This window comes from Condylostylus longicornis, unplaced genomic scaffold, assembly GCF_029603195.1.
Source record: "Condylostylus longicornis isolate FDR11 unplaced genomic scaffold, ASM2960319v2 ptg000027l, whole genome shotgun sequence".
NCBI classification, from domain to species: Eukaryota; Metazoa; Arthropoda; class Insecta; order Diptera; family Dolichopodidae; genus Condylostylus; species Condylostylus longicornis.
In genome coordinates this window covers 4,045,918-4,072,971 of record NW_026577996.1, presented here as the reverse complement: position 1 = coordinate 4,072,971, position 27,054 = coordinate 4,045,918, and the positions used below count along the sequence as shown (strand labels likewise).

At 25.4% G+C, this 27,054-nt stretch overlaps 3 protein-coding genes across 10 annotated transcripts; all 3 read right to left on the bottom strand.

The window, feature by feature from the left end:
- Positions 1 to 731: 731 nt before the first annotated feature.
- Positions 732 to 2,880, bottom strand: LOC129607331 (nucleolar GTP-binding protein 1). Its single transcript, XM_055518270.1, has one exon. It carries the CDS (start codon positions 2,788 to 2,790, stop codon positions 847 to 849), a length of 1,944 nt encoding a protein of 647 aa, XP_055374245.1. The 5' UTR covers positions 2,791 to 2,880; the 3' UTR covers positions 732 to 846.
- Positions 2,881 to 3,955: 1,075 nt separating this feature from the next.
- Positions 3,956 to 18,144, bottom strand: LOC129607376 (serine/threonine-protein phosphatase 2A regulatory subunit B'' subunit alpha). Of its 7 annotated transcripts, XM_055518340.1 has the most exons (13): positions 17,879 to 18,144; positions 17,630 to 17,820; positions 14,581 to 14,651; positions 13,924 to 14,513; positions 11,681 to 13,531; positions 9,215 to 9,324; positions 8,753 to 8,986; positions 8,391 to 8,661; positions 7,202 to 7,654; positions 6,791 to 6,952; positions 6,652 to 6,722; positions 5,332 to 5,483; positions 3,956 to 4,065 (listed from the first exon to the last, which is right to left on the bottom strand). In XM_055518340.1, exons 4-12 carry the CDS (start codon positions 14,209 to 14,211, stop codon positions 5,411 to 5,413), a joined length of 3,513 nt encoding a protein of 1,170 aa, XP_055374315.1. In that variant the 5' UTR covers positions 14,212 to 14,513; positions 14,581 to 14,651; positions 17,630 to 17,820; positions 17,879 to 18,144; the 3' UTR covers positions 3,956 to 4,065; positions 5,332 to 5,410. The 7 variants fall into 7 exon arrangements, with proteins under 7 accessions (XP_055374315.1, XP_055374314.1, XP_055374319.1 ...); XM_055518339.1 differs by having other exon boundaries at positions 17,630 to 18,144; XM_055518344.1 differs by lacking the exon at positions 17,630 to 17,820.
- A 1,570-nt stretch (positions 18,145 to 19,714) lies between these two features.
- Positions 19,715 to 25,100, bottom strand: LOC129607329 (signal peptide peptidase-like 3). Of its 2 annotated transcripts, XM_055518266.1 has the most exons (8): positions 24,661 to 25,100; positions 22,669 to 22,848; positions 22,217 to 22,609; positions 22,004 to 22,126; positions 21,674 to 21,865; positions 20,968 to 21,424; positions 20,778 to 20,898; positions 19,715 to 19,888 (listed from the first exon to the last, which is right to left on the bottom strand). In XM_055518266.1, exons 3-8 carry the CDS (start codon positions 22,470 to 22,472, stop codon positions 19,820 to 19,822), a joined length of 1,218 nt encoding a protein of 405 aa, XP_055374241.1. In that variant the 5' UTR covers positions 22,473 to 22,609; positions 22,669 to 22,848; positions 24,661 to 25,100; the 3' UTR covers positions 19,715 to 19,819. The 2 variants fall into 2 exon arrangements, with proteins under 2 accessions (XP_055374241.1, XP_055374242.1); XM_055518267.1 differs by lacking the exon at positions 19,715 to 19,888 and adding an exon at positions 20,268 to 20,576 and having other exon boundaries at positions 22,217 to 22,848.
- Between the last annotated feature and the right edge of the window lie 1,954 nt (positions 25,101 to 27,054).

Below are 27,054 nucleotides of genomic sequence, written 5' to 3'. Positions count from 1 at the left end.
AAAAAACAATAAATACGTTTTCGGTAAGAGTTTGATTCTTGATATAACAAAAGTATTTCTGCCAACTGTGGTTTTATTACTAGGTCTGATAAAAGAGAGACAAGTTATCAAAATTTTTGTCACTCATTATTTTTTCAAAAGATTCCTTTTAGTAACGTACATACTTATGTACATCTAATTCATTGGTTGAATTTTTATTGAGTTTGAATTGTTGTCTAAATGAACGAAATAGTGTTGCTAATCAAATCGCAATACTCTTATTTACTTCGATAAACTTTTTTTATTTGAATAGAAAGGGGACTATATAATAACTTAAATCCATCTTCTCAACTTAAAATCGATTATAACTAAGCAACAGTTTTTTTTTGAAAATTATATAAGTTTTATAAGAAAATTCTCTTTGTCGCGACTGAACTATGTATGTTCTATGAGTTAATTAAAATCCAAATTTGACATTCATTCCATCTAAAGTTGAAATCTTGAACGTTGTTACAGTATCCAATTTCTTAAAAAAATCGTAAAAGCATTCTTTGCAAAAATTTAAACGAAGTACGAAGAGTACATTTATGTATTGTAGTCGCTATGTAACTTCTTTTGCAATGTTTTTGAAATTAGTATCTCATTTTTATAGGTAACCTACCTATACAGATATGTACATACATATGTATGTATATACATTTCATTACTAATTTCTTTATCTACTTTACAATTAAAAAAAAATCCCATTAAGTTATACCAAATTTTATATATACATACTTATATTTTGTGTTGATCTTAACAAAATTTTTTTTATATTCTAGAATTTAAATAGTACATTATAATGAACATACTCATTTTTCATTTAAACTATCGCCTGTCCGTTTTTCCAGCACCTCTCTTACCAGAAAACAGATGTTTCGGCATTTTATTGCCTATGAAACGATCCGCTTCTCCTTTAAGAGCCAATTTTCGTACTTTTTTAGCGACAGCTTTTTGAGCTAATATTTTCAATTTTTTCTTCATAACGACGTTTTTGACCCCTTGTTCATTTCTTGCTAAAGCACGCTTAATGGGCAAACCAGTTGATCGTAATACTGCTCCAGACTCTTTGTCTAGCTTTACTTGTCTACCACTACTCGTAGAAGGTTTAACTAAACTTTTACGTACATCTGTTGCGCTTTTTGCAAAATTAGTATTTTCTGAGTTAGAAACATCTACACCCAAATCTTGCATAATATTTTTAAAGTTGGATAGTTTTCTTTCACGAACTTTAGGTTGTTTGTGTCGTGGAATGGTTGATTTATTTCTTTTGTTAGCTAGACGTTTCTCATCACGCAAATGAAACCGTTTAACCCTAATTTTTTTCGCCATTTCTCTAATTTCTTCTAAAGTCTGATCAAGAGAAAGAATTGGTGAATTATAAAAATCAGACTCTTCTCGCAAACCCTCTTCTCTTTCAAGTTCCTCTAATTTTTCAAATATATCAGAATCAATGTAGTCCGCAATATTGTGACCATCCCAAAACTCGGGAATTTCATCATAACGTTCCTCAGCAGGAATTGTGGTATATTTTTTCTTTAAGTCCAAAACGTAATCGTCAGCCATTTCCTCTTCAATTTGTTTTTCCAGTTTGGTCTCCATTTTAGATGAATTTAATTCTAATTTTTGCATTAAATTTTCAGGAATAAACGGTGTTCTAACTCGATCATCTCTCTCCTTAGGTAACGCCACATGAAGTCGATTTAGAATATTTGAATTTTTGGGTTTGAGCTTATGTTCTATTCTGAATGATAGCAATTTTTCACAAGCTTCCATTTTTACTTCCATTATGCCTTGCCCAGTAGTAGCTGAAGACTGCATCAATGAAATTGAATCTTTTTCCAAATTTTTTATCATTTCTCTTTTCTTTTGTTCTAAGTCTTCAATGCTTACAATATCAACTTTATTTAAAACAATTATTATAGGTTTATTGGCGAAAATGGGCTTAATGCTTTCGAAAAGGGATATTTGTTCCTCTATGGAATAGCCACACTGTTCTGAAGGATCGATGAAGTATAGAATACAAGCTCTTAAATGGGCAAGTGCGGTGATTGCTTGCATTTCTATAACATTCCGGCTTTCTAAACTGTGATCGAGAATTCCTGGTGTGTCAATAACTTGCCATCTCAAATACTTATAATCAGTATGTCCAATATACAAGCTCTTTGTTGTAAACGCATATGGCTGAACCTCAACGTCCGCTCTGGTAATTTGGTTAATAAAGCTAGATTTTCCAACATTTGGAAACCCACATAAAATCATTGTCCTCGAATAAGGATCTATGACTGGTAACCGGGATAAGTGCTGCCTTACTTCTTCCAAATAAGTAAGATTAGATGCTTGACGCTTTATTATAGTTGCCATTCGTCCAAGAGCAGCTTTTTTCAATTGTTTGCAGCGATAAAGTGTATCACCATACTTCAATAAACGTACATAGTCTTTAGCTACACTATTTATTAAATTTCGTGCGTTGTTTAGTTGCCCTAAGGCCAATTTATAGTGATCTTTATCATAAAGTACGTTCATTAAATCGGCGTAAAATGGGTGCACATCATCTAATTTTGGAAAATCTTGAATTATTTGTGACAAACGATCATACATATTTTGTTGAGTATATTTAACTTTCCTAGTATAAAACGCACGTATTCTTGAAATTTTGTAACCCTTGTGTACAACTGTTGGTGTTTTCCGCTGGGTTTTTGAAAGCATTACATCAATAAAATCTTTCGCCGGCGGAACTATCATTATTTTTTTGAAATTATACAAATTCATTTTGAATAAAATATTTGCTAGCAATTCTTTTCAAAAAAAAAAAAACTTTGGTTCTGTTTAACCTACTACGAAAAGAAAAAGGAAAACAACACGTGCCAGTAATTTGATGTTTGAAAAGTGACAACTTCAGTGTCATAAATGTCAGTGTAGGAATGTCTGAGATTTAAGTTCTACTGACACCTAGGCCAATGTAGGAGCGGAAACAAAAAAAGCAAACCAATGAGCAATTTTACATCCCATTTGTCTTTTTTAAAGTAATTAAAAAAAAAATAACAAAATATGTACATATATATATGTATACATATATGAAAAATGAGAATTCAAAATGTGTAGTTTTTTTTACGGTTTTGAATTTAATGAGCCCATTCACCTAAGAATAGTGTTCTAATAAAGGAAATAAGGAGGAAGTGTTAGCGTATACGTTAACGTATGCGAAATAAATACATAAATTAAATTTTTTCAAAAAACTCAGATGTCAGTTAAGACCAAAACAACTGAAAGTTCAAAAAACGAATCTTAACGTAACTTGTATTAAAAAATAAATCAATGTAAATAACTAATTATTTTTTTTAGAAAATTTTTAAGAGAATCAATTTTATTAAAAAAGACGAAATATCTTTACACAGGTTAGTTAAAATTAAAAAAAAAAAAAATTATAACATTTTTAAATATGTATGTATTTATGTATTTTTAAATTATAGAATTAATTGGCGAAAAAAAATTGCTTTTACCAATCACATTAGAAAGTTTTCATAAACAAGTCCATAAATCGTATGAATAAAGATGAGTTAAAAATACTCATCTTTGTTTCTATCTCTTCTGGACTTCCTAAAATATCGTTTCTTGAAAAAAAAAAACAAAGTGAAGCTAAAAACTTCTGGTATGTCTCTTTCTTTGTTCCAAGAATTGTCAAATGAAAATTAATGTTTCTTTTTTTTTAGAATAGTGGCAAAAAAAGATAAACAAAGAAATTTTTGTGCTCTTCTTTTTTAAATTAGTGTATTCAATTACACATCAATTCGAAAACATGTTCTTTTTATGTATTATAAAAATTATTCTGAATATCGCATAAAAAAAATTCTAAATTTTGAGTACTGATATTATAATATCGATAAGAGAAAAATGATGCACGCTTTTCGGATTTCGAAATTTAAATAAAATCTCCTTTCGTTAAAAATACTTTTTTGTTTTGGCTTTATTAAATTAAATATATTATTATAAATTTTATTAAATTTTTATGTCAGATTATAAAGACAATGAAAATCTATTTCAGTAAGGTAAAGTAAGGTAATTTCGTCATGTTAAGGGACTTTTTCGGTTTTTTAACGATGTATTTCGAAGAGTTAATGTGTGTGCTATAAAAGTATCATTTTTTGTTATTTTGGAATGTTGACAAAATTATTTTTAAGTTTTTCAGACAGTTACTTTGTGAATTATTATATTTTTTTAAATTTTAAAATATCTCCAAAAGGCATGTAATTTCGTCAGCAAAAACTTTGAGTTTTTAATTTCGTCATGTGGAGTTGCTAATTTCGTCATGGCAAAAAAAAACTAGGTTTCAATACAGTTCATTGGACTAAAATAAAAAATAATGCAAATTTAAACTGTGTATATCATAATTAATAACTATCCGGTAACAATTTTGAAAAAAAAGCATGACAAAATTTGAACAATTCAAAAACTATGTAAAATTTTAATTTCGTCAGCACCCTATTTAAGTATTACATTCCGCCGCCTCACAAAATATGATTGTAAATAAAATTTTAGTAAAAATTAGTTTTAAATTGAATAGTTTTTTTAGATATTGTACAGAACTGTTATATTTGTCAAATTTAACATTTCAATTTCCGTTTTTCTCGTGTTTTTATCATTTTTTGTAGAAAAACTTTGCCAATCTACATTTTTCGTAACTATTAAAATAGATTGTACCAGTGATACCTGAATAAAATATAACTGACGAAATTTTATATTTTGGCTAGAAACACTGTAAATAAAAGTTCTGCATTCAATTTTTTTTAATATTTTAAGTTTCAAAAGTAAATATTCATATTTTAAAATGTTTTAATAAACCACTCAATTTCGTCATTCTGACGAAATAATCTCCAACTCCAAAAAATTTGGTTGGTAATTTCGTCACTTAACTTTTATTTTTTAATATTTCACTTTTTCAATTTTTTTTCTTATTAATAATTTTTTTTTAAGTTTAATTTGTCAAAATATAAGCAAATATGTAAGAAATTACACATATTTCAACAGATATACCCTTAAGAAACTTTCTACTTTTCTTAACGAAAACACTAAGAAAAAGCAAAAATTTGCCCCGGTATTTTTATTAGTAATTAAGAATATCTTTTAAAATTAATTTATTCTAATTTTTTAAAATTTAAAAACGGATTTTCTCACTTCAAGTATATTTAAAAACAAAAATGTTTAAAGTTTATTGAAAATAGATGGGGTTTCCTAATATTTGACAAATATGTGAAGGAAGTGCGACCTATGACGAAATTAAATGCACTGACGAAATTACCTTACTTTACCTTATTTTATTCTAGTAAATGTGATATATTAAAATGTAGTTTTTAGTTAATATCAATTTGTTATTTATTTGAAGAGTTTTTGTTCATCGTTGCCTCGAATTGATGTCGTCAATATCAAATGCTGATTCCGAGTCGTCATCATCCTCCTCATATGACCTGCAATAAAAATTTCATATAATATTCTGACAATATGAAAGACTGATTTTCTACATATTGTATCGAAAGAACGAATGATATAACAATTCAGTTTACATTTTAACTATGCACCATTTATACATATAAATTATGGTTACATATAATATAAATGGTGCAAGTCACAATGCGTACATAATATGTGTATACATATTCATATAAATAAACTGTGTTATGTATAATTCAGATTTTCGACACAAATTTAAACTCACTGTTAATTGAAATAATGAAATTTTTAAAATAACAAATTATATAAACATACAGAAAAGAAAAACAAGAAAAATTTAATATCACAACTGCGGATGATTTTGGAATGATGAAATTTAAGTTTTAAGAACTTAAAGAACTTTAAGTTTAATAACAAGTATAAGACACTTAGAGTAATAAAGAAATTTAGTACAGATTTCCAGATAAAGAATATTTTACTGCCCACTAATTTTAATTAATGAATAAGAAAGGAAGTTTTTGCCTTTCACATACAAAAGACTTTGTTTCAAGCTTTGTAAAAAATCATTATTTTTTAAATCTGTTAAAACTTTTTTCATTTTTTATGTTTGAATAACAAATTTCCTTAAAATGCATCTATCGGATTCATCAAAAACTTTAACAGAATATCGTGTTTAAAAACAACGTTTGTACTATTTTAAAACCATAATAATGTTGAAATAACAAAAATATTACATAATATTAGCCAAATATTTATGAAAATTAAAATGAATGTAGTTAAGTAAAGTCGAATTATTTCAGAATCATGAATTGATTTGCGTTGAGTACATTTCAAAAAAGATACAAAGTTGCTTTTTTTATTAACTTTCATTATTATGTCTTCATGAAATTTTTCACTATTTTTTTAGTGAAAATAACACAGAATCAGTGACAATTAAACTTACTTATAAAACTAAATTTGCATTTTTAAAACTTTTAGGGAAAATTTTATATTATATTTTTCGCTTCCGATAATAGACAATTGTTTTTCAAATTATGTGTCTCTCAAATTTCAGGTTTACTTTTTCTGTTTTTTTTTTAGGTATTCATTATATGTTAAAATTTTTTCAGGTTCGCTAAAAACATTTATCAAAAACATATTCTACTTATAATAAAATTTTTTATTGTATAAAATTAATATTTTTACCCTTGAGCATCGTTTTCTTCAGCAACTAGCAACTCATATTCTTGAGCAGCGTACCTGTCCCAATCCGTCATCTTTAATAGATAATTAAAAAAAATAAAAAAAAATTATTATATATTATGTATATATAAATTAGTCTTACATCGTCATTTTCTTTTTGACTAGCAAATGGATCCCTTTGTTCATATTCTAAATATTTAACCAAATTGAAGAAAGTATCAAAAAACACGGATGTCATTTTACAACGTTTTAAATCACCTAAAGTTATTTGACCAGCTTTTTTCGGTTTTATCATATCCAACATCTAAAATATGAAATTATAAAAATTGAATGTACATAAATGCAATCAAACTTTTGGAGCTTTCCACAATGTTTTGAACAATACTAAAATTTTAAATTTAAATAGAAACCATCAATATGAAAAAAAAATTTAATGTTGTGTTAATAAATATACAATAAAAATATTCTCAAAAATTTTAATAATATATTTTTAAATTTGTAATACATATAAATTTAATTTTTTTTTTTTGTTAATTATATTTGTTTTACATACCTGACATAAACAGTCTTCGAAAGGCAACGTTTCAATGCCAAGTGAAAACATACGTTCTTGTTGTTCTTCATAAAAATATTCTAATTCATACATTGAAATTACACCATCCCCATCTAGATCCATACATCGAAACCAATATTCAATAGATGTTGGATTACTTTTGTCTTCTTCAGATAAAAGAAACCAAACAAAATCTGTGTAGGACATTTTTGGTTCGCAACTACTCGACGTACGATTTTTTTCTCCTCGTGTTACACAGCCTGAAAATATTCGTTCAATAATTCTTGTTGAGAGAGCATGATTATTGTGTTGAGCTAAATCATTTTGATCAATAAATAAATCGTGATCGCGATCTAATTCCCAAAATTTGCAATAAATAACATAGAAGTGTTCATAACTAAAAAATGCCATAATTTGATTAATATCTTCCTCGTTTTCTAAAAGCTGTATAACCTAAAATATATGCACAATATTTAATTTTTATGTAGGTATTAACAGAAGGTTAGTTAGTACAATAAGAAAAAAACCAAAAAATTACAAAACCAAAAAAAAAAATGCAGAATAAAAGTGCTCTACTTAGATACAATTACCAGTTAGAGAAATTCGGAAAAAATCTAACATAGTCTAAATTTCAATTGATATTCATAATCAGATCAATTGTTTTATGTGCATCTTGATTATATATATATTAAAACCATAATCTAGCACTATTTAAATATTACTTCTTTTCTATTAGAACACACTATTGGATCACTTTGAAAAAATTAACAGTTTTATTATTTTAGGATATTCCTGATGGTCTATGATCAAATATGTTAAGATAGAATTTTAAAATTATTAATGTTAATGGAAAATCGATTTTTTTATATTTAATGCGATTCTAATGGTTGAATCTAAAAGAATATTTTGTACATTAGTTATCTAAATTTAAAAGTGCGAAAATGTGTTTTCTTATATTATGTAGTGTGCGAATGTTTTACTGATTATGTTAATTCACCTAAATGTACTATTTTGCATATTTATTCAAATTTTCACGTAATGTTTTAGCACTTTAACATACAAGTAAACTTTTATTTTTAAGGGTTTGCACAATTATTTTAAGAAATATAAATTAAAACATTAAAAATTTTTGCGTGATTTAAATAAAAAAAAAAAATTAATTAAATTAATAAAAATTATATTTTAATACCTGTAATAAATTTGATCTTCGTAATTCTGATACAGTAATTCGATTTGACCAACTGCGATTTACAGTATAAAATATCCTTGATATAACTGTGTGAATGTATCGTGAATGAAATTCAGATGCCTCTTTCAAGAAAGCAAGGCCAGGATGTGTATCAACTACATCTTGCACTAATGGTGTTAAATCTTCAGGTAAAATAAATGGACGCGATCTTTGACCCCGAGATAAAATATAAACAAATTTTGATTCTGAATCATGACAATAGACCGACATTCTATAGAGAATTTAGAAAAAAAAAGGAAATATACGATAAAACGATGTTCGAAAATACATCTAAAAATGAAAAACATTGTAGTTATACTTACTGTTTCCAAAAGTCCACAAATCTATAACCATCAATAAGAGAACCTGACATAATTTGAGAACAAGATATAAATGGCATTCGCCAATAAAATGGCACATTACATAATTTTAAAATTTTGTGAAAATCTTGTTTTCCGCACTGGTTATTTGGAAATGCATCAAAAGCAGCTTTTACTTGTTGAATTATAGTTTCCTGTGCTATATTTGGCAAAGGTTTCCCATGAGGATAATGAAATCTAAAATTAAATATAAAAAATATATAAATATAAAAAAATATAAGGGACACTGAAGTTATTATTATGAAGCTAGCACTTTCATTTCATATGAAAAATTTTATTATGATTTTATAGTTTTCATTAACATTGTTTCATCATTTACTGATCATTTCAATGTCATTGAGAATAAAATTAAAATAAAGTGCAAAACAAAGAACCTTAAATACATGCCTACAATATAGAACTTACCTTGGAATATAACAACTTTTAGCATTTGATGCTCTAACAGCTCTTTGTAAGGTAGTATGACTTTGTGGTTCAGACTTTGGTATTACAGCATGTACGGCATGTAACTTGGGCTATTAATTAATACAAAATATATTTTACATTATTATACGTTATTATAAAAAAATTAGATCTGATAGTAATTGATAGGAAAAAAATATATGTATGTAGAATGTTAGTACATTATTTTTTATAATTTTGAAATTAAGAACGATACTTAAATGAACATAAATTAGAATTTAATCCATTTAATTTCAAATAAATTTTTCGCAATGCTGTAGAATTTATTAGTTAAATTTTTTTTTTCAGCAAAATTAAAATTAATCCCAAACATTACCAAATGAAATTTAATATTTTCTATAAAAACTTTCTTGTTTATTGGTAATGACTTTTTATTTAATTTTACAAAAGGATCTTTTAATGACAATGACATTTTTTTTTTATCAAAAAAATTTGATATTTTCTTTTTGAAATAATTTGTGCTTTGGTCATTATATACGTGATGCCCGTCAAAAATACAATATATTAACGTACATTTTATAAAAAAAAACACTAATCCTAACTAACTTTATTCAAATAATAAATTTAAAATTTTCCAACATTAATTTAAGAAACCCCTAAAATAAAACTTTGAGATCTTGCAAAAAATATGGATATGGATCAATGATGCGGTAAGTATAATAAACATTTTAAAGGAAATTTACTGTGAATTTTATGAAAATTATTTAAAAATTTCTAATAAAAGTTATAAACTATTTAAAAACTGAAAGAAATCTTCAATCATATTACATACAATGTAAAAACATAAAAAATTTTCGATGTTAATTCTATAACCATTGATGATTCATTTTTTAATATAGTGCTTTTATAATCAAAAAACAATTATCAATGATGAGGTAAGTCTAATTGTAATTTTTTATGAAAAATATCGTATTTTAAACTTTAAAAAACTAAGGGAAAATTAGGAAACAAAAAAAAATGATTTTTTTCTTTTTTTGGCGGTATGCGATAAAATTAAATGCATTCTTTCCACTCATACAATTTGTCTGTTTAACTAAGTTTTTAGAAAGTGGAAATTAAAAATAGATCTGAAATCAATATTTCGCTATATAGGAAACAAAATGGAAAAAAATGCCACATACAATATCTGAACCGATTATTGCTAGGGGAATATAAAGAAAACGAAAATCACTTCAAATGAACAAATCAGAAAACTAATTTTAATTCTGTTCTTACAACGTTTAATTATTTTTATATACATATTTATAGCTTTCAAAGTGCATAAGTGATCTTTTTTTATTTATATTTTTTTTTTATTTTTCAAGGAATACCTACGATTAAAAAACAAAATGTGACAAGGTGTTATCATATGAGCGAGAATATTTACATACATATAAGTGAAATAAATAAATAAATAAACTATTGGATTAAATCCAAAATGAATTTCTAAAAAAAATTAAAAGAAAAAACTAAATTTATTTGAATTGAATAAAAATAATGCATCTATTAGTCTAATCTATTCTAAAATATTGATAGTTGAATACGTCAATATACGTAATATGTCATTGCAAATTTTTAAATTAATTTTGTTTTAAAGCGCTTAATAAATTTTTGGTATTTTAAATGAAACCTAAATTATATTACCAAGTTTAACTGGTCAGCTTAATTAAAATCCCCTAAAAAATAACTACATATACGTACTTACATAAACATTATCTTTCAACACTTCATTTAAATTATGCAAATTATATTAAACTATACTGAAGCTTGGACCGTACAAATCCGAGTAAAATCTATATGTCATTTAAACTTATTAAAAATGTTTTCCAAACACCAGCAAAAAAATTTACACTATCTTTCTTTTGATTTATTAATCAATAAAATTTGAAAATTAAATTGATTGCAAGTTCTAAATCAAACTAAATTAGATATTAATTATATTTAAAAAAATAAATTTAAATTACATATATAAATGTAGTAAAAATCCTTTTTATATAATCCTCGTGAATTAAAGAGCGTTTAAAATCTATTTAATAATTCGGAATTATTGCAAATATTTCATCTACTTCCCCTTATTTTATAAAATCAAAATTAATATATTTGACAATTTTTAATTTAATAAACTACAATTTTATAAAATGCACGATAAATATTATGTATAATAAATTCGATTAACGAATAAAAAATTTCGTTCTTATAAACACTTTGTACTACAATATTTCGACAAATTTCTCCATGAACGATTAAAACGACTTTAGAATTTTAAACTATACAACCCAAATAATAATTAATTAAAACTTACGTTTTTAATCTTTGAAGCATACGTAAGTAGAAATCATAAAATATAAAAAGTAAAGATAAATAAAGTTTTCTTGTTAAAAATTTAATTAGAGTGAATGGATTGAATTAAAATAAGAAAAGAACAGTTACCTTGAGTTGTGTATCTTTATTTACATTTCTAAAAGGTGATATTATAACATCTGGACATTTTTCGAACATCATAATACGTTCCGCAACAGAACCACGTGCCAAAAACGGCTGAACTGGATTAAAATTTTTATTTATTTTGGATATTTCCGGTGTATTTGCATTATTTTGTACAACAGCGTCATTTTTAGAACGCATTTTTGGTCTAGTACTAGATGGTTTTGGTGCTGAATTAGCAATTGTAGAATATTTTGTTATAACGTCCGTTTTATTATTTACGATATTCGATGATGAAACTAATTTCATTGAAGGTAATAATATGTTATCAACTGAATCATTCTTTTCAGACTGCTCAACCCTGTTTGTAGTTGCAGTTGAAAATTGTGATGTTTCAATATTTATTGGCGATTTACTTTTATTGAACACAGATCCAATACCCGATGTATTTCCGACTGGATCACTTTTATTAACGTTATTATTATTTAAAAGTGTTTGACTACCTCTCTCTTCAATTACATTATTTTTTTTCTCTTTACTGGCAATCGACGGTTGCACAATGTTTTCATTTTTTATATTTTTAATATACTGATGTTGCGCAGTAACTTTGTGTTTTAAGTCTTTGTTTTTTTTATCTATCTTGACATTGCTATCGCTTTTATTTTGTGGTGCAACACATTTTAAAGAATTTAATAAATGCTCTTCTTCTCGTATAACATCAACTAATAAATCTGTTGGATTTTTATGAGACTGTGTTGTAATTAATTGCTCTTCTCTGCTCATAGAATCAATAAGTGGTGATGACGTAGGCAATGTTGGTAAACTATAATTATTTTGTTGTTTAGTGCTAACAATAGATTTCTTTTCAGAAAGTTTGCATTCAGTCTCATTTTGTCGCTGTGTTGATGTTTGTTTATTTTCCAATACTGTGGATGATTTCATTGTATTTGTAATTGCGTTAGAGTTTGATACGCTTTCAACAACCTTACCGCCATTGTCAAGATTTTGATTAGGCGATTGTTGTTTACCAAATGAAGATATTACGGAAGTTTTTCGTCCACTTGCACTCAATAAAGAAGAAGACGAAGATTTTACATCCTCATTCGATTCCTGATTTTGATTAAGATGTTTTAGTAAATTTTTCGGTTTAACAGGCGTTCGTGGCTTAACTGATTGTGGACCTGGTAAACCATTTGATAATTGTTGTACTGATATTGTTTTTGATGATTCACTACTGATTAAAGATTCATTCGATTTTTCCCATGGCTTCGTTTCAGGTTCTGTTTCGTTTGGCACATTTTTATAAGATTTGGAAATTTTTTGAAAATTATTCGCTTTATAACTTTCATTGGAAGTTACAGAAATATTCGAGTTTAGACTAGAAAGTTGCTTTGTGGTTAAAAAATTTGGTTTGGTATTTGAACTTGTATTAATTGACTCAAATTTTCGAAGCGTATCTCTAATGGTGCCTGATGTTATATTCAGAGAGTTACGTTTATTATTACTCCCTTCTGTTATATCGGTGTTATAACCAGTGTTAGTATTTATGTTAACAGCTGCAGCATCAACTTTTTTATTATTTGTTAATTGTCTCGCTTTATCTTCATTTATGAAACTACTAACTAATTTATTTAAATTATTATTAGACATATCCGGTGAATTTATTAAATATTCTGAAATTGGATATTCGAAATTGCTTTGTAAAAAACGTAAAGAGTTTGTTGAAATTTGACAATCAAATATTTCCGTTGGAGCTAAACCACGAGCTTTCCAATTTTGATATATAATTTCAGCATGATCAGAAATTTGCTTTGCTATAGATTCGATGTCTTCATCAGTTTCAATGGCCGAGTCAATCTACAATAAATAGAAAAATTGTAATAGTTAACAAAATTGAATTTTATCAAAATTAAATATTTATTTTTAGGTAAAATAATGATTTAAAGAAAAATTAAAAGAAAATAATTCCTGTATTCTGAACTCTCGACTTGTTTTTGATAATTTTTTCTTACATTTAAATTTAATTTGAAGAAAACTTGCTTGTTTAGTCTTAAGCCATATTTTAACTAAAAAAATATACATATTTAATAAAACTGATTTACAACTTATTTTTATATAAATTAACAAAACTGATTTAAAAGTTCAGAAAGCTTAAAATTTGCATCCTTTTCCTAAATTTATTGCGAAATAGGAATTTTTTTCGATCAATTTATAATGAAAAATGTACAACGAAGTTTATGATTACTTACCTTGAGTAATCTTTTATCTCGACCATTGGCACCAATATTAGACTTTCGTCCCTGCCTTTTTTTATTTTGCCAAAAATTTAAATGATGCTTTAATGTTGGTGAAAGAGATTGCGGATCTACAACGCGATTATCGTAATTTTTCGTATTGCTTGTTTCATTGTCACTATAATAAACTTCTGAAAAGGACGAAGACAAATTTAATGCTGTTGAAGGACTTGAAGGTGATATTTTAGATATAGATACTGCTGGAACTATATTCTCCTCTTGTTGTTTGGCAGCTTTTGCCATGACGATTTCAACATATTTGAATTGTATTAAATTTATGATTTTCTTAGCTTACGATTTTCCTAACTTCTTCTATATTTTGTATATTAAGACAATAATTTTCTGTGTAACATTTCAAAAATCTAATCATAAATTATAGTTTATTGTGATGTTTTATTTTTAAATTTATATTTATAAATAACTAAAAATATTTGAGTATAAACATATATAAATATATATATTATATATATGTATATATATATTCATAAATAGATAACACAATATGTGTTAGTTCGAGATTCTTAAAATGCTTTCCCTTTAAGACACTAAAACAATAAAAAGAAATTGTTAAAAGAGTACTTCAATCAGCTTTATAAATTCAGAGTAACTTACGTTTGTTTTGTTTTAACCTTATGCCTGTTTTTTTTTACTACTTTTGGAAATAAAAGCAAGTCGTCGAAATGCTAAAAAAAAATTAAAAATAAATATTATTGTAAGTTTTATTATTTTCAATCTTCATGTTTAAATAAAAGCAATCACGGAAAAATTTAATTTTTGGGAAAAAGTAATATATGTACATATGTAGGTATATTTTAGTAATTTGTGAGTTAAACATTGTAATCTCTAAAATTTTGATTAATTAATTGTAAATTAATTTCTTATACTTAATAAGGGTAGAATATTAGGGGAATTAATATAATTACACAAAGATATATCTTTAAAGATTAACCAATTTACAAGATATATATAAAAATTGAGCAAGCAAAAAATGTAGAACATGATTTTTCCAATATTATTCTGTACACACCTCAATCAATTAGTGTAAATAAAAGTCAAGTCATCTAATACAAATTAAGGTTAGTTAGTTAAAAATTATTTGTCTAATAACATTTTCAAGGTTTTCAGAAGTTCATTTTAGATTCACAGCTATTGAAGAATGTATGTTTATTAATATACAAAAATATTCATATAAACAAAAAAGAATTTCTATTGCAAATCCTTTTTCTAAATTAAACAATAGTTTCAAGAATGTCAAACAATAGTTGTTAAAAAATTTAACTACAATTGTCTTCAGGGCTTGAGTTAATTATGACCTCCTCATAGTTAAAATTTTTTCTTTTATTACAATAAAAGGATGACTTAAAGAATTAAAATAGATTTTTATTAATTTTAATATTTTCATCTCAAGATTATTTTACTTTTTCGGTCGACTGTAAATATATTTATTACGTTGGCTAAGTTTTGTATGTAAACAAATACATATAATATACTATGTACAGGTGCGGTTCAATATACGAGTATTCATATTGTGCTGCAGAATGCAATGTGAACTAAATATGTATACGTCCCTACCTAAATAACTGGAGTATGTAGGTAACTAATTAGTAGAAACTTTAAGAACTTATTGATTTTTTTCTCTTGGAAATATAGTTTTTATTTTGAAATCTATTGACAACCTTTGACTAAACGAAGAACTATTGAAAACAGTTTTTCGAAGAAGAAAATGTGTATTAAAGAATTAAGTATATCTACAAAAAAAAATACGATACATATTAAAAATTTATAACTTTAATAAAGCAAAGATTTTTGCACTCATGAAATTTAATTGTTATTCTTAAAAATTAATAGCTTGTCTTCTAGATATTCCACCAAGCTTAAACCAAATAATAACAATTTGCAAAATTAGGTTAGCATCAATTCAAATCTTCATTAAAATTAATGATAATGAAATAAATATACTTAGATTTAATTAAATGGGTAGTTCCGATCAACTTAAGTATAGCTACGAATATAAATTTTATGTCCAAAACACTTAATTGTGGAAGTGATAAAAATAATGTTTAGTTAGAGTAATAATAGTATAAGCAGTACAATATTAAAAAAAAATTATAGGTACATACATACATATGTGCATATATCTACCAATTTTAAATTTCAGAGGTTTACACAAACATATTTAAACACCTACTTACACATATGTTAAAAGTATGGACATACATATGGAAACATATGGGAAAATTAAGTAGGTGGATTACCTAGTTAAGCATCTAAAATTTAAATGATTCTTTAATATTCATGTTAATAAAATCTTATCAATTATGGGGAATTATTAAATAATAGTTATTTTATTTAATAATATTAAATAAAATTGAAGTAGGTACATTTGTTGAAGACACTAAATGTATGTGAAAAATTTTAAGTATTAAGCATTAAATATAAGAACATGTCCATAGCTAAATTTTTAAAAGAAATCAACGTCATACAATTACCTACTTGGGTAAGAAAGTAGCCAATTATTCACACAATATAGGTAATACAATTTAAAATAGAAATTTCAAGTTAATTCAATTTAAAACACAATTTTGTAAATTATAAAAATGTGAATATTAATTTAATTTAAAACATTTCCAATTCTATTGTGTAGCAGATAATTTCGAAAAATTCTTCGGATGTTTATATTTTTCTATTCTTCCATACATCAATTGATTTTAGCTACTAAAAACTCTAAAGTTAGCTGAAGTGATTTTTTATGTCTCTTCATTTCTACAATAATGCAATGCACAAAATCTTTATTTTATTTTTAAATTTTTCTCTTAAATGAATCAAATGAGAATAACTATATAAAGAAATACCCTAAATGTTTTGAGTTTTAAAATTCAATATAAAGAATCATGACAAAATTAATGTTAGCATTAATTAACAAAATAATACGCAAAATTTTTTTTTCTTAATTCCATACATGCATAGTAGGTATGTAAGTTTGTAGGTATCTACCTACATATATACATATGTATAAATATATGTATGTATAAAATCATAGACGAAATTGTCCATAATGTAAATACATATGTATGTACATATTAGTAGTTAGGTAGGTATATATACATATATGTATGTATGTACATAATATGTAAAAACCATTAATTAATAAAGCACTTAATTAATCTTTTTGTATAATAGATTTTTTCATCATCAAAATGTTAATTCATGTCATTTAAAATGTGTAGCTATATAAAATTTTTATTTTTAAGCGTTATACCTACATACTTAAGTATATATAGTTCGTGCAACTTTTTATATTAAGTAGTGTTTTTTATTTTTACATACATACTCTGGTGTAATGTTTTCTTTTGATTATTAAAATTATAAAATTTATAGATTTCACAAATAAAAAGTCTAAGTATTTTTTTTAAATTTCCACAAAATTCTTAAATAATTTACGAAAGTATAAAGTCAATTCTTTTTTTGTTTTTCAAATATTCATAAATTGTTTTTTAAAAGTAAAAAAATTTTTTTCTACTGTAAAGGTAAAAATATGTAATTAGGTCGATGAAACATATTTTCTATTCCACATTTTTCTTTTACATGTTCTATTATTTAATTAAACCTTAATAATTTATGTTGTTGAAGAACAAAGATTTACAGATTATTATATACTTACAAATTTGGCATCTACAATTTTTTTTAGTACACAAATTTTTTCACACAAATTGAACTTTGAAATTTTTCTTCTAAAAAAGTAATATGCTCATTGTTTCAAAATAAGTTTATGACCAAAAAGTTGAAACATTTACACTTTAGTCGCTTTTTATTTTTTTTTATGTTTACACTTAGATTTAATGTATACCCATGCTAAAATAACTATAATATATTATAATTTATATACATATATTTCACTTTGCCGTATTACATTTCAATTTCATATTCATCTATTAGACTTTCTCTGTCATGAGGGAGATTTAAAAATAGAAAATTTTTTGTGTTCATTTTGCAAACAAGGAAGTAGACAGTGTTTTTGCCAAATTCTTAAAACATTAGGTTACGATAGTTTTGGACGTAGGTTGTTTTAATTTAAGCTCACATTGTATCATTAATTAATATTACCAATAAACACTTAAAGTTATGCAAACGTTTTAGAATAAAAAAAAATTTTTTTTTGACTTAATAAAAACAATATTGTCACCAGACTGTCACTTCATTGAAGACGACAATATGACATAGAGTTCGGATTGTACAAAGAAAAAAAGAAATTTCTTTGATGTTTTTTGATTTATTGATTATGCGTAAAAAAGCAAATGTGCGATTCATTCAAAGTGCTACTTCTATAGTATTGTGTTTTGACTGGTAGTACATTATGGCAACATACTCTTAATTGGATATGTTTACATGATGAATTTTGTGTCTTAGTTTGACATACGTTTCATTCCCATTGCGAACGAACGATTTTTAATGTTTATAAAATGTTTAATTTTATATCGAACCAGGTTTACAAAGTCCTTTTTGGAATTAAAAAAATATTCTTTAATATTCGTAACCAGCTTTTATAAAAAACAATTTCAAATAGATGGATGTATTAAAAAGGATGTACTAATAATCTACTTAACAATACAAATTTCAATTTTTCTAAAATTACAACAAAAAAAAAATACAAAAATAAGTAAAATATACAATTACGTCTCTTCACAAGACCGAGTTACATTTTAATTCAGTTAATTTAGTAAAAAGTTTGTTTTGTGAGCGCATTTTTTTTCACTAATAATTGTTATTTAATTTTTTGACAAGTTGTATTAATTTTAACACATATTTCGACATTGTCAAAAAACGTCTAATTTTTTTTTTGATCAAATTACTTGAAAATTGGCCTCGAAGCTTATTATAAAATTTTTGTTTGTTTATAAGTAAAATAAAACTTTGTTGATTTTTCCAACTCAGCTTAAGTTATCAACATGTCGAACTTTGTATGGGAAACACTAAAAAATTTTATACACCGGGACTTTAAGTTAGTAAAGGTTTTATATCTCATTTTCTTTGTTTCAAAAAATATTGATTTGCATAAATTCCAAAAAGCTGACATATCCAAATCTTTTTATTAAACGAGAAGTTTTGACAGAAATACTTGCCATATAATATATACGCCTAAGTTTTCACTTCAATTTTCAGCCAAAACTTAAATTTTCTTTAACTAAAAGAAAATTTAATGGACTAATCAAGCTATATGAATTTTGCATATTATGTGTTGCATGTGTCGTAAAACTAAATTTTTGATCGTTTAGAAATTTTGTTCGAACATTAAGTGGAAATCCATCTTAAGAGAATGTTGTTGTAAAACAAGAAATTTTATTTACTACAAACAAAATTCATATTTAACTACTATTTTAATAACAACGGATGCATAAATTAGGTAAAAGATCTGCAATAAATAGATATTACATATTAACGATATATGTTTATTATGCGAATATATGTAAAATATGTATATGAAATTATAGTATACATGTCAAGAATGGAATCGTGGATCGTTTTTACTATGTGTTTAAACGGAATCGTCATAAAAAACAATTAGTATGTTTAGAAATCATAGTTTTTATCGGAATTGGAACGAAATATGTAAAACAGCATCACGCTATTTTTCATTTGTGTATCATCATTATCTGGTTAGGCATGCTATCTTATCAATATTGAATTGTCTACTCTATAATTAACGTAATATCATAATAGTAAATTCAAATACATTTAAATATATATTTAAAATTTTATATTTCATATATTTAATATAGTTATATATTTAATAAATAAAAATATTACAAAATTAAAATTGATATAGTAAACGCAGTTTAAAAGATTTTGAAACTCAGACTTCAAGTTGTTTTGGAAATGGCTGTATTATAAATGGTTCACTCCACATTCGTCCCAGATCCCCCTAAAAAAAATAATTTGCAATTTATATATAATTTGTAGCAATTATTATGTTAAATATAATCGGAATTGTGAAAAACACATTGTATGATTGACACAAAGTCAATGAATGAGAAAATTTTAGATTGCGTCAAGTTGAAAATTTTCAGATGTCAACGCATCCTAAATACTAATTTCGAAAGTTGATTAAGATTTTGGAAAAACTTACGTGTTGTCTGATAGTAACTACATTCGTTCTTTTATTTTATCAAATAAATTAAGTATTTTGACAGAAAAATTAAAATTTTATATAAATAAACTGTCAAAAACGTATCTTTTGATATTTGACAAATAATTTGATAATTTACGCTTAAAATTAGCAATTTGTTAAACTTATGCTTTTTCATAATCAACATGAAGGTAAAGTAAATCAGGATTTAACAAAATATGGCATGTTTTTCGTTTAGCAAAATAACTTACGTGAAAGATTCCACATACACGATATGAATTTAAAAATTTTTAAAAATGAATTTGGCAATTTTTGAAATAACCTTAACGTTGCGTTAACGCAGCGTTTTAATTTCGTTTTATAAATAAAAATTTCTCTGCGCTTTTGAAACTATTTTAAACAATATGGAATAGAAAACTTCATTTGTTTTTCACTTTAATAATAGGTTGAACAGAAAATGAATGAAATTTATTATACACAAAATCTAAAAGAAACATTAAAATAGAAAAAACAATAAGTTCTTTAATGTTCGACTTTACGTAAGTAATGGATGAATTTGGTGTTTTAAATTTAGTCTTGTTTCTTCCTTAAATATATATCTATATACATATGTATATTCATCTTGAGGATTTAGTGTTTTAGCACTACACTTCGTAAGTATAATAGAAAAATATATTATACTTACCTTCAAATAAGCCATCGTCAATAATGGAAATAACGTAAATGGAACTAAATATAATAAGGCAGGTTGTGCTGCTTTAAAAACCTCTGAGCTCACCGTCGCCGTAAGCAAACCAAGGAAATATCTAAAATAAAAGAAATTACGAAAAATATATTTTTTTTTGTATAATTAGATGTTTTTTTTTTTAACCAACCCCAACATGGAACAATGAAAATACGTTAATCTTGAACCCATTCCTTTCGGTGGTGACAATCCTCCAGCCTCCGAAGTTATACCTTGTGACTTCTTGTACGCATCATAACGCAAAACAAAACAAAGTAGCAAACCTGGCATTACAATATCACCAAGACCCAGCATTGAGAAGTGTCCACTCTTTTGAATACTGGGAAATACTAATTTGCCAGGTAAGTTTAATTTGGGAGTATCTCTAACAATTCCATCCAAATTTAATTTTCTAGCTACTATTCCAACAGGATTATCAGCAGGTCGTGTAGCAACCTTTACCATAACATTTGTACTAAATATGTATGATGAAAAAAATACCCAAAATACGTCATAGATAAGTAAACCGGTTAATAATAATGTTGAAACTTTTAATGACGGCAGCCTCACAAATGCAATGAAAGCAACACATAGACCCATCCCCATTGCTAAAAAAGTAATAATGTTAATCTATGGTATAGTAACTCTAACTAAAGTATATAATTATTTTATATTTGGATAACTATGATAACGGTATGCATATGAAAATAAGGCATCAATAATATAATACATCATTACATGCAAAAAGTTCTGTTATATCCGGAATTCGGTTATTTCCATAATTAATATTAATATAATTTTTAATACTTTCTATTATTTAAAAGAAAATATTGTATTTCGTATAAATGAGGTTTTACCATCCATAAGCAGCCAATGACCAGTTAAAACCCATATGCAAACAATCAACACAGACAACGAGAAACTAAATAACTCAGCTGCAGTAAAACGGCCACAAATTCCAAATGAAAATCGATTACTGTCTGTACAGGGTCGTAATATGTATTGGCACATTGGAAGTAATAAAAATGCCAAAGCTACAGTTGCAATCACTGAAAAGAGTAAATATTTCAATTTAATTCAATTTTTTTTTTGCAGCAGTGTAGCAACATAATAAAATTAATAGTTAATTTTTATATATTCTGCACATAAAATTAAATTTTATATTTAATTATTGTATATAAACTTACTCGCCGTGCACACAGCAAAGAGCAATTGCATTGAGTCGAAGAAGAAAAACATTATTAATAGTGACACTGATGCACCCAATGGCAAACACAGAGCATGCATTGCATCTAAAGTTGCAAAACGACCTGCAAAATAGGCATTTATTAATATTTATGGTACACTTTTTACCTAATAAAGAGTGTATTGTGTAAATACATAAAAAATTTTGTTCTTACTTTGTTCCTTTAAAACTGATTCTCCTGTTATTAAGTTCGTCATGTCATCATTTTGCTTTTTCTTTTCCTGTCTTTCTCTTGATTCTTGTTCAATATTTAAACTGCGAAAACTGCCATAAACAATAAGCAACATTGATATCAGGCATGTTGAAACACGGGATGAGTCCATTACCATTGCCCAGTGATAATCGCCGTGAATATTTTCATTCTGAATATTCTCATTATTTCCTGTGTTGACTTCAGCACCTTGCGACATAGTGAAATTTTCTTTCTAAACTTTTCTTAATTAAAGTTATAAACTTATTATTCCGCAAAGTCGCCTTATTTTATTCTCAATCCTTATTTTCAACCTTCATTAATGTAACATGGAGTACCAAATCAAACAAAATCGATCTAAATACTATTTTCTATTGAGATAACTTGTTTCTCTTTTTCTTCTTATATTTAAATACCTATAATATAGACATGAAACAACACGAAAGATTGAGCAGATAGACTTCAGTTAAATTGGAGAAAACCTAGTTCCTTAGTTTAATAAATGTCTAATAGTTTCGGCAATGGTATAGTGCATTTTATGAATTACAAATTCCGAACATCCTTAAATTTATAATTAATCCTTATGTTATTTAAATCTGAAAAATTTAAATAATAGTATTAAAATAAAATTTGGAAAGTGATACATTTTATATATTAAATAAAATATAAGGATTTAAAAAAAATAAATAATGATGTGAATCAATATGCAGAATTTGTCTATGCAGAATAAAACTTTTAACAAAAAGTTAAAAAAATATATAGCACATATTTGCGAAATATTTCGTTCCAATTACTCTTCAAATAATTAGTATCATCGACTTCACTCATTTAAGCAATTAACAGTCTTAATGCAAATCTTGAGAAATGAGAAAGCTTACCAAATTGTAAGTTATATAATACAAATAAATAATCAAAAACAAGTTGTTATTAATTTAACTCCTTCAGGCGCAAATGCAAGCGCGCCATTAAGTTCTGTATAAGTTAAGCTAAGCTAGATTAATCAAAAAATGTTTAAAAATTTCCGATATTATTCAGTTTGCATAGGTCTGAAATAGTAAATAATTACAGGAAGATAAAAAACTATGTAAAAACTGTGTAATGTATAAACAAATGTATGTTTGTGCGCAAAAGATTATAGCTTTTGAAGAAAATATATGCGATTTTGAAGCCTTTATCTAGATACTGAAGTCATCAACATCTGATCAACATATAAATAGTTCTATAGTTTTGACCCAACTATAGCGTTCTAAAAAGTTTCTTAGACAATTTTATAATTTGGAACTAACAAGCATTAATCAAGCAAAAATTCAATTTTGATAAAATTTACAATAAATGTCAACTTCTCCAAAAATAATAAATTTTATTTAGTATTTTAAGTAAATGGGAAACCTTTATTTTTGATACACTTTATATATCTATTTACAATTTGATTTGCTTCTTTATGCGATTACATCAGAATAATCTCAAAATCGTTAGCATCACTGATGTTTCATCATAAAAAAGAATGGGCTTCTTTAAAAAATACATTGCATACATGCCTAGCAAAACTTGTACTATTATATTTTTTCATGGCACATTCCAGCCTTCTTAGGGGTCTAACTTATCACATTTAGTCTAGGCAATTTGCTTCATCATAAATTATATATCATGAATGAAATTTTATTTTAATATTATATTTTTTTTTATTTAGTCAAGTCTAATTAGGTATTAGGTAGATATATAGCTTTTAATTTGAGAGTCTTCAGTCACAAATCTTCCTTCAATAATGAAATGTTAGGTATCCAATTTCCTACATTTGTGTTTTTCATCTCCAAATCTTTTATGTATTTATATGTTAAACAAATATATATCTTAATAAACTTTTGTTTATGAGGCTTAGAAAATCTACATACTGTAAAACCCCTCTTTAAAGTTATACTTAATTAGCAAAATCATATGAATTAAAAATGTCTGACAAACCAATCACTCCTAATAGATGCATTTTCATTCACTAATTGACATTTTATTGAAAATTTTGTTTGTTTATCATCAAGTATAATTGATTTGAATCGGAATATGAAAATGAAGATTAATTTGTCTGACTAAAGTTGATCAAAATAAACTATGTAAGTGGCTTTATATAAATTTTTTCAACTCAAATTTTAACTCCCACCACCCTAAAATTTATTGATAATAACATTAAATAGTAATTATAATTAATTACAGAATAGGTAAATTTTTTATAAATACAAATTTTCCACAACCAGGTACTAGTTACCTACCTGATATATTATGTTTTTTTGGAAAGTTTATTTTTGTTTACTTTTTGTATTGATAAATTGATGTTTTTTTATTTTTAAGTTTTAAATGAAATGGAAAATTTTTGTAACATAAACAATGGCAGAAAAGTTTTTTTTTTTTGGACTTACATATTAAACTTGTGTCATCACAATCATCCGGTTAAAATAATAAAATAAAAAATATTAAGCAGTTTTTTAACACCACAAAGCTTCTTTGATATATTTTACGTCTAGATAATCATTCTGACACAGATGCTTATATGAAAATAACTACATATTCTTTTGCAATATCACATCATGGTTTTATCCAAAATATTGGTTTTTCTTCGCATGCTCTACACCTTGTTTTACAATAGAAAGCGTATATTAAATAAAAAAAAAAAACTTTTTCTGGGTTAGTAAAATTGAGAGTTCTCCACTTAATTTAACTTTTTTTTAATTGAAATTTTATAGTACTGTGAACAGAAAATTTAATTTCTTTTTTAAATTAATCCTAAGATTTTTAATTAAAAAGTCTTAAAAAGTTTTTTGAAATTTACTTTCATTACTATTGTACTTTACTTCTGTACCTTCCACAACAATCAACAACTGTTAGATAGAGATGGCAAGAAATCGATTAATATTATTTAATTTCGATTGTTTTTAATAAACTGACAAATGTGAAAAACAAAATCTGATTAAATTTTAGCGACATCTTTCTTCTTATCTATTTGATTATTTTACACAATTATAATTTAATTATATAAGTTCTCATGAAAACTTTTAAATTATGATGTTGTTTTTAGAGAACTTATACTATTTTCATATTTTTGGAACGATTGTTTAGAGATCACAGCTAAAACTTCTGTCTTTTAATAGATTTTAACGGTAATAAATAACAGTAAGCTTTCAAAAGGAGATATGTACTTATATTTCAAAAAATTATTTCATTCTATTGCACTGAATAATAATTCCGTTATAGTGAAATTCGAGTAAATAGGAAATTTGATTAGTTTTAGTCTACATATCTAATTAATAGAACTTTGTTTCATAAAAGTTAACATCCACTTAATTTCCGAAAATTATCAACCAATTTTAGTTTTAATTTTACTGCTGCAAAATTCATCAAATTTTTCGAGTTAAAAATAATTTAACTTTTTGTTCAACGGTGAAGTCAAAATATATACCTACATGTTTAATTAAGAAAATTAGATAAGTTATGTTTTCGAAATTAGTGCAACTTGACAATTTTTATTCAAAAATAATAGTGAGACCGTATTAAATTTTAGCTGAATTATTTTAGTAAAAAATAATAAGCTTCGTCTCGAGAGCATGTTTTTTCTCTTCAAAAAACATCATATAATTTTTTGAAAAACCGTATTGATTTTGACACATGTATTCTCTTATAGTATCACAAAAAAGTAAATGAAAAGCAAAATAATTGAAAGTGCCTAGTCGACTTTTTGTCAAATGATAAACAGCTGTATCATTCATTTTTCTTTAAATGACACCGATTTTATAAAATTATAATGTATAATGACAACTATTTTTGACAGTTCTTTTTTTTTAAGGATGACACCAACAATAAATGTAATGATGACAGCCTCATTGTATATCAAAACGAATTTTCATTTCGATTATATCAATTTTAAACAAATTACTTAGATACGAAAAACATTGACAAATAAAAAATTGGCCTAGCAAGTTATTAGCACGCAAGTTTGTGTAGTATTAATAATTTGTCATTCAATTTACAGTAATTTATTATAAATTACTGGCTATAATAACGTAGACGTTTAGTCAATTAATTTTCAAATTAAAACAATTTAGTTTTGTTTTTTTTTTCAATTTTTCAATATGTTATTTACATATTTGCTATTTAAGTTACATATACGCTAAATTTACTGATTGAATTCGTGGCGCGAATTAAATTTTTAAACAGAAATCAGCTAATTTTTATTTTGGTCATAATTTTCGTAGCAAGTTGTTAACTTTTAATGTAAAATCTGATATGATTTCAGGCTGATTAGACTTTACGATCTTAGATTTTGTCGTATGTGTAAACTGTACCTTACACAGGTTGCATAGTATAAAATATTTGTACGTTTTGGAACTTTCTGATCAATAACTTGCAAATGTAAATGCTCGCACAATGTCAAAAAAAAGGCATTGCCGATGTTGCCACTTTGATTAAACCAGGCTTTAATAATTTTAAATCTACTTTTGGTACTTTTTAAATTTTCTTGAATTCATTTTATTAAATTTTTATATTAATTTTAAGATTTTTTAACAAATTACAAATGCAGTATAAAACCGCCATATTAAAGATCGGATAAAAATTTTTTAGAATCGAATGTTGTACTATTGAGTTTCATCAGATTTACATAATATTTAACGAAACATCAGGTTAATTTTTTAAAATCAAAAAATAATTGTGAGTTTTGATATTTAATTATTTATTTTATCGTTTTGTTTTTCGAACTATTTATCGTAGAGGAATAAATTTTATGATTTCTCAGGGAAAGAACTTTATTGTTGCGCTTT

What these genes read in the sequence shown, in the direction of transcription:
- LOC129607329 (XM_055518266.1), bottom strand. Translation starts at nt 22,472, where the DNA reads ATGTCGCAAGGTGCTGAAGTCAACACAGGAAATAATGAGAATATTCAG. An exon ending in ATCAGTTTTAAAGGAACAAA is followed by an intron (nt 22,127 to 22,216) that starts GTAAGAACAAAA and finishes CCTATTTTGCAG; the next exon opens with GTCGTTTTGCAACTTTAGAT. An exon ending in CTTTGCTGTGTGCACGGCGA is followed by an intron (nt 21,866 to 22,003) that starts GTAAGTTTATAT and finishes TACTCTTTTCAG; the next exon opens with TGATTGCAACTGTAGCTTTG.
- LOC129607376 (XM_055518339.1), bottom strand. Translation starts at nt 14,211, where the DNA reads ATGGCAAAAGCTGCCAAACAACAAGAGGAGAATATAGTTCCAGCAGTA. An exon ending in AAAAGTTGTTATATTCCAAG is followed by an intron (nt 8,987 to 9,214) that starts GTAAGTTCTATA and finishes ATTTAATTTTAG; the next exon opens with ATTTCATTATCCTCATGGGA. An exon ending in GAAGAAAACGATGCTCAAGG is followed by an intron (nt 5,484 to 6,651) that starts GTAAAAATATTA and finishes TTTTTATTGCAG; the next exon opens with GTCATATGAGGAGGATGATG.
- LOC129607331 (XM_055518270.1), bottom strand. Translation starts at nt 2,790, where the DNA reads ATGAATTTGTATAATTTCAAAAAAATAATGATAGTTCCGCCGGCGAAA.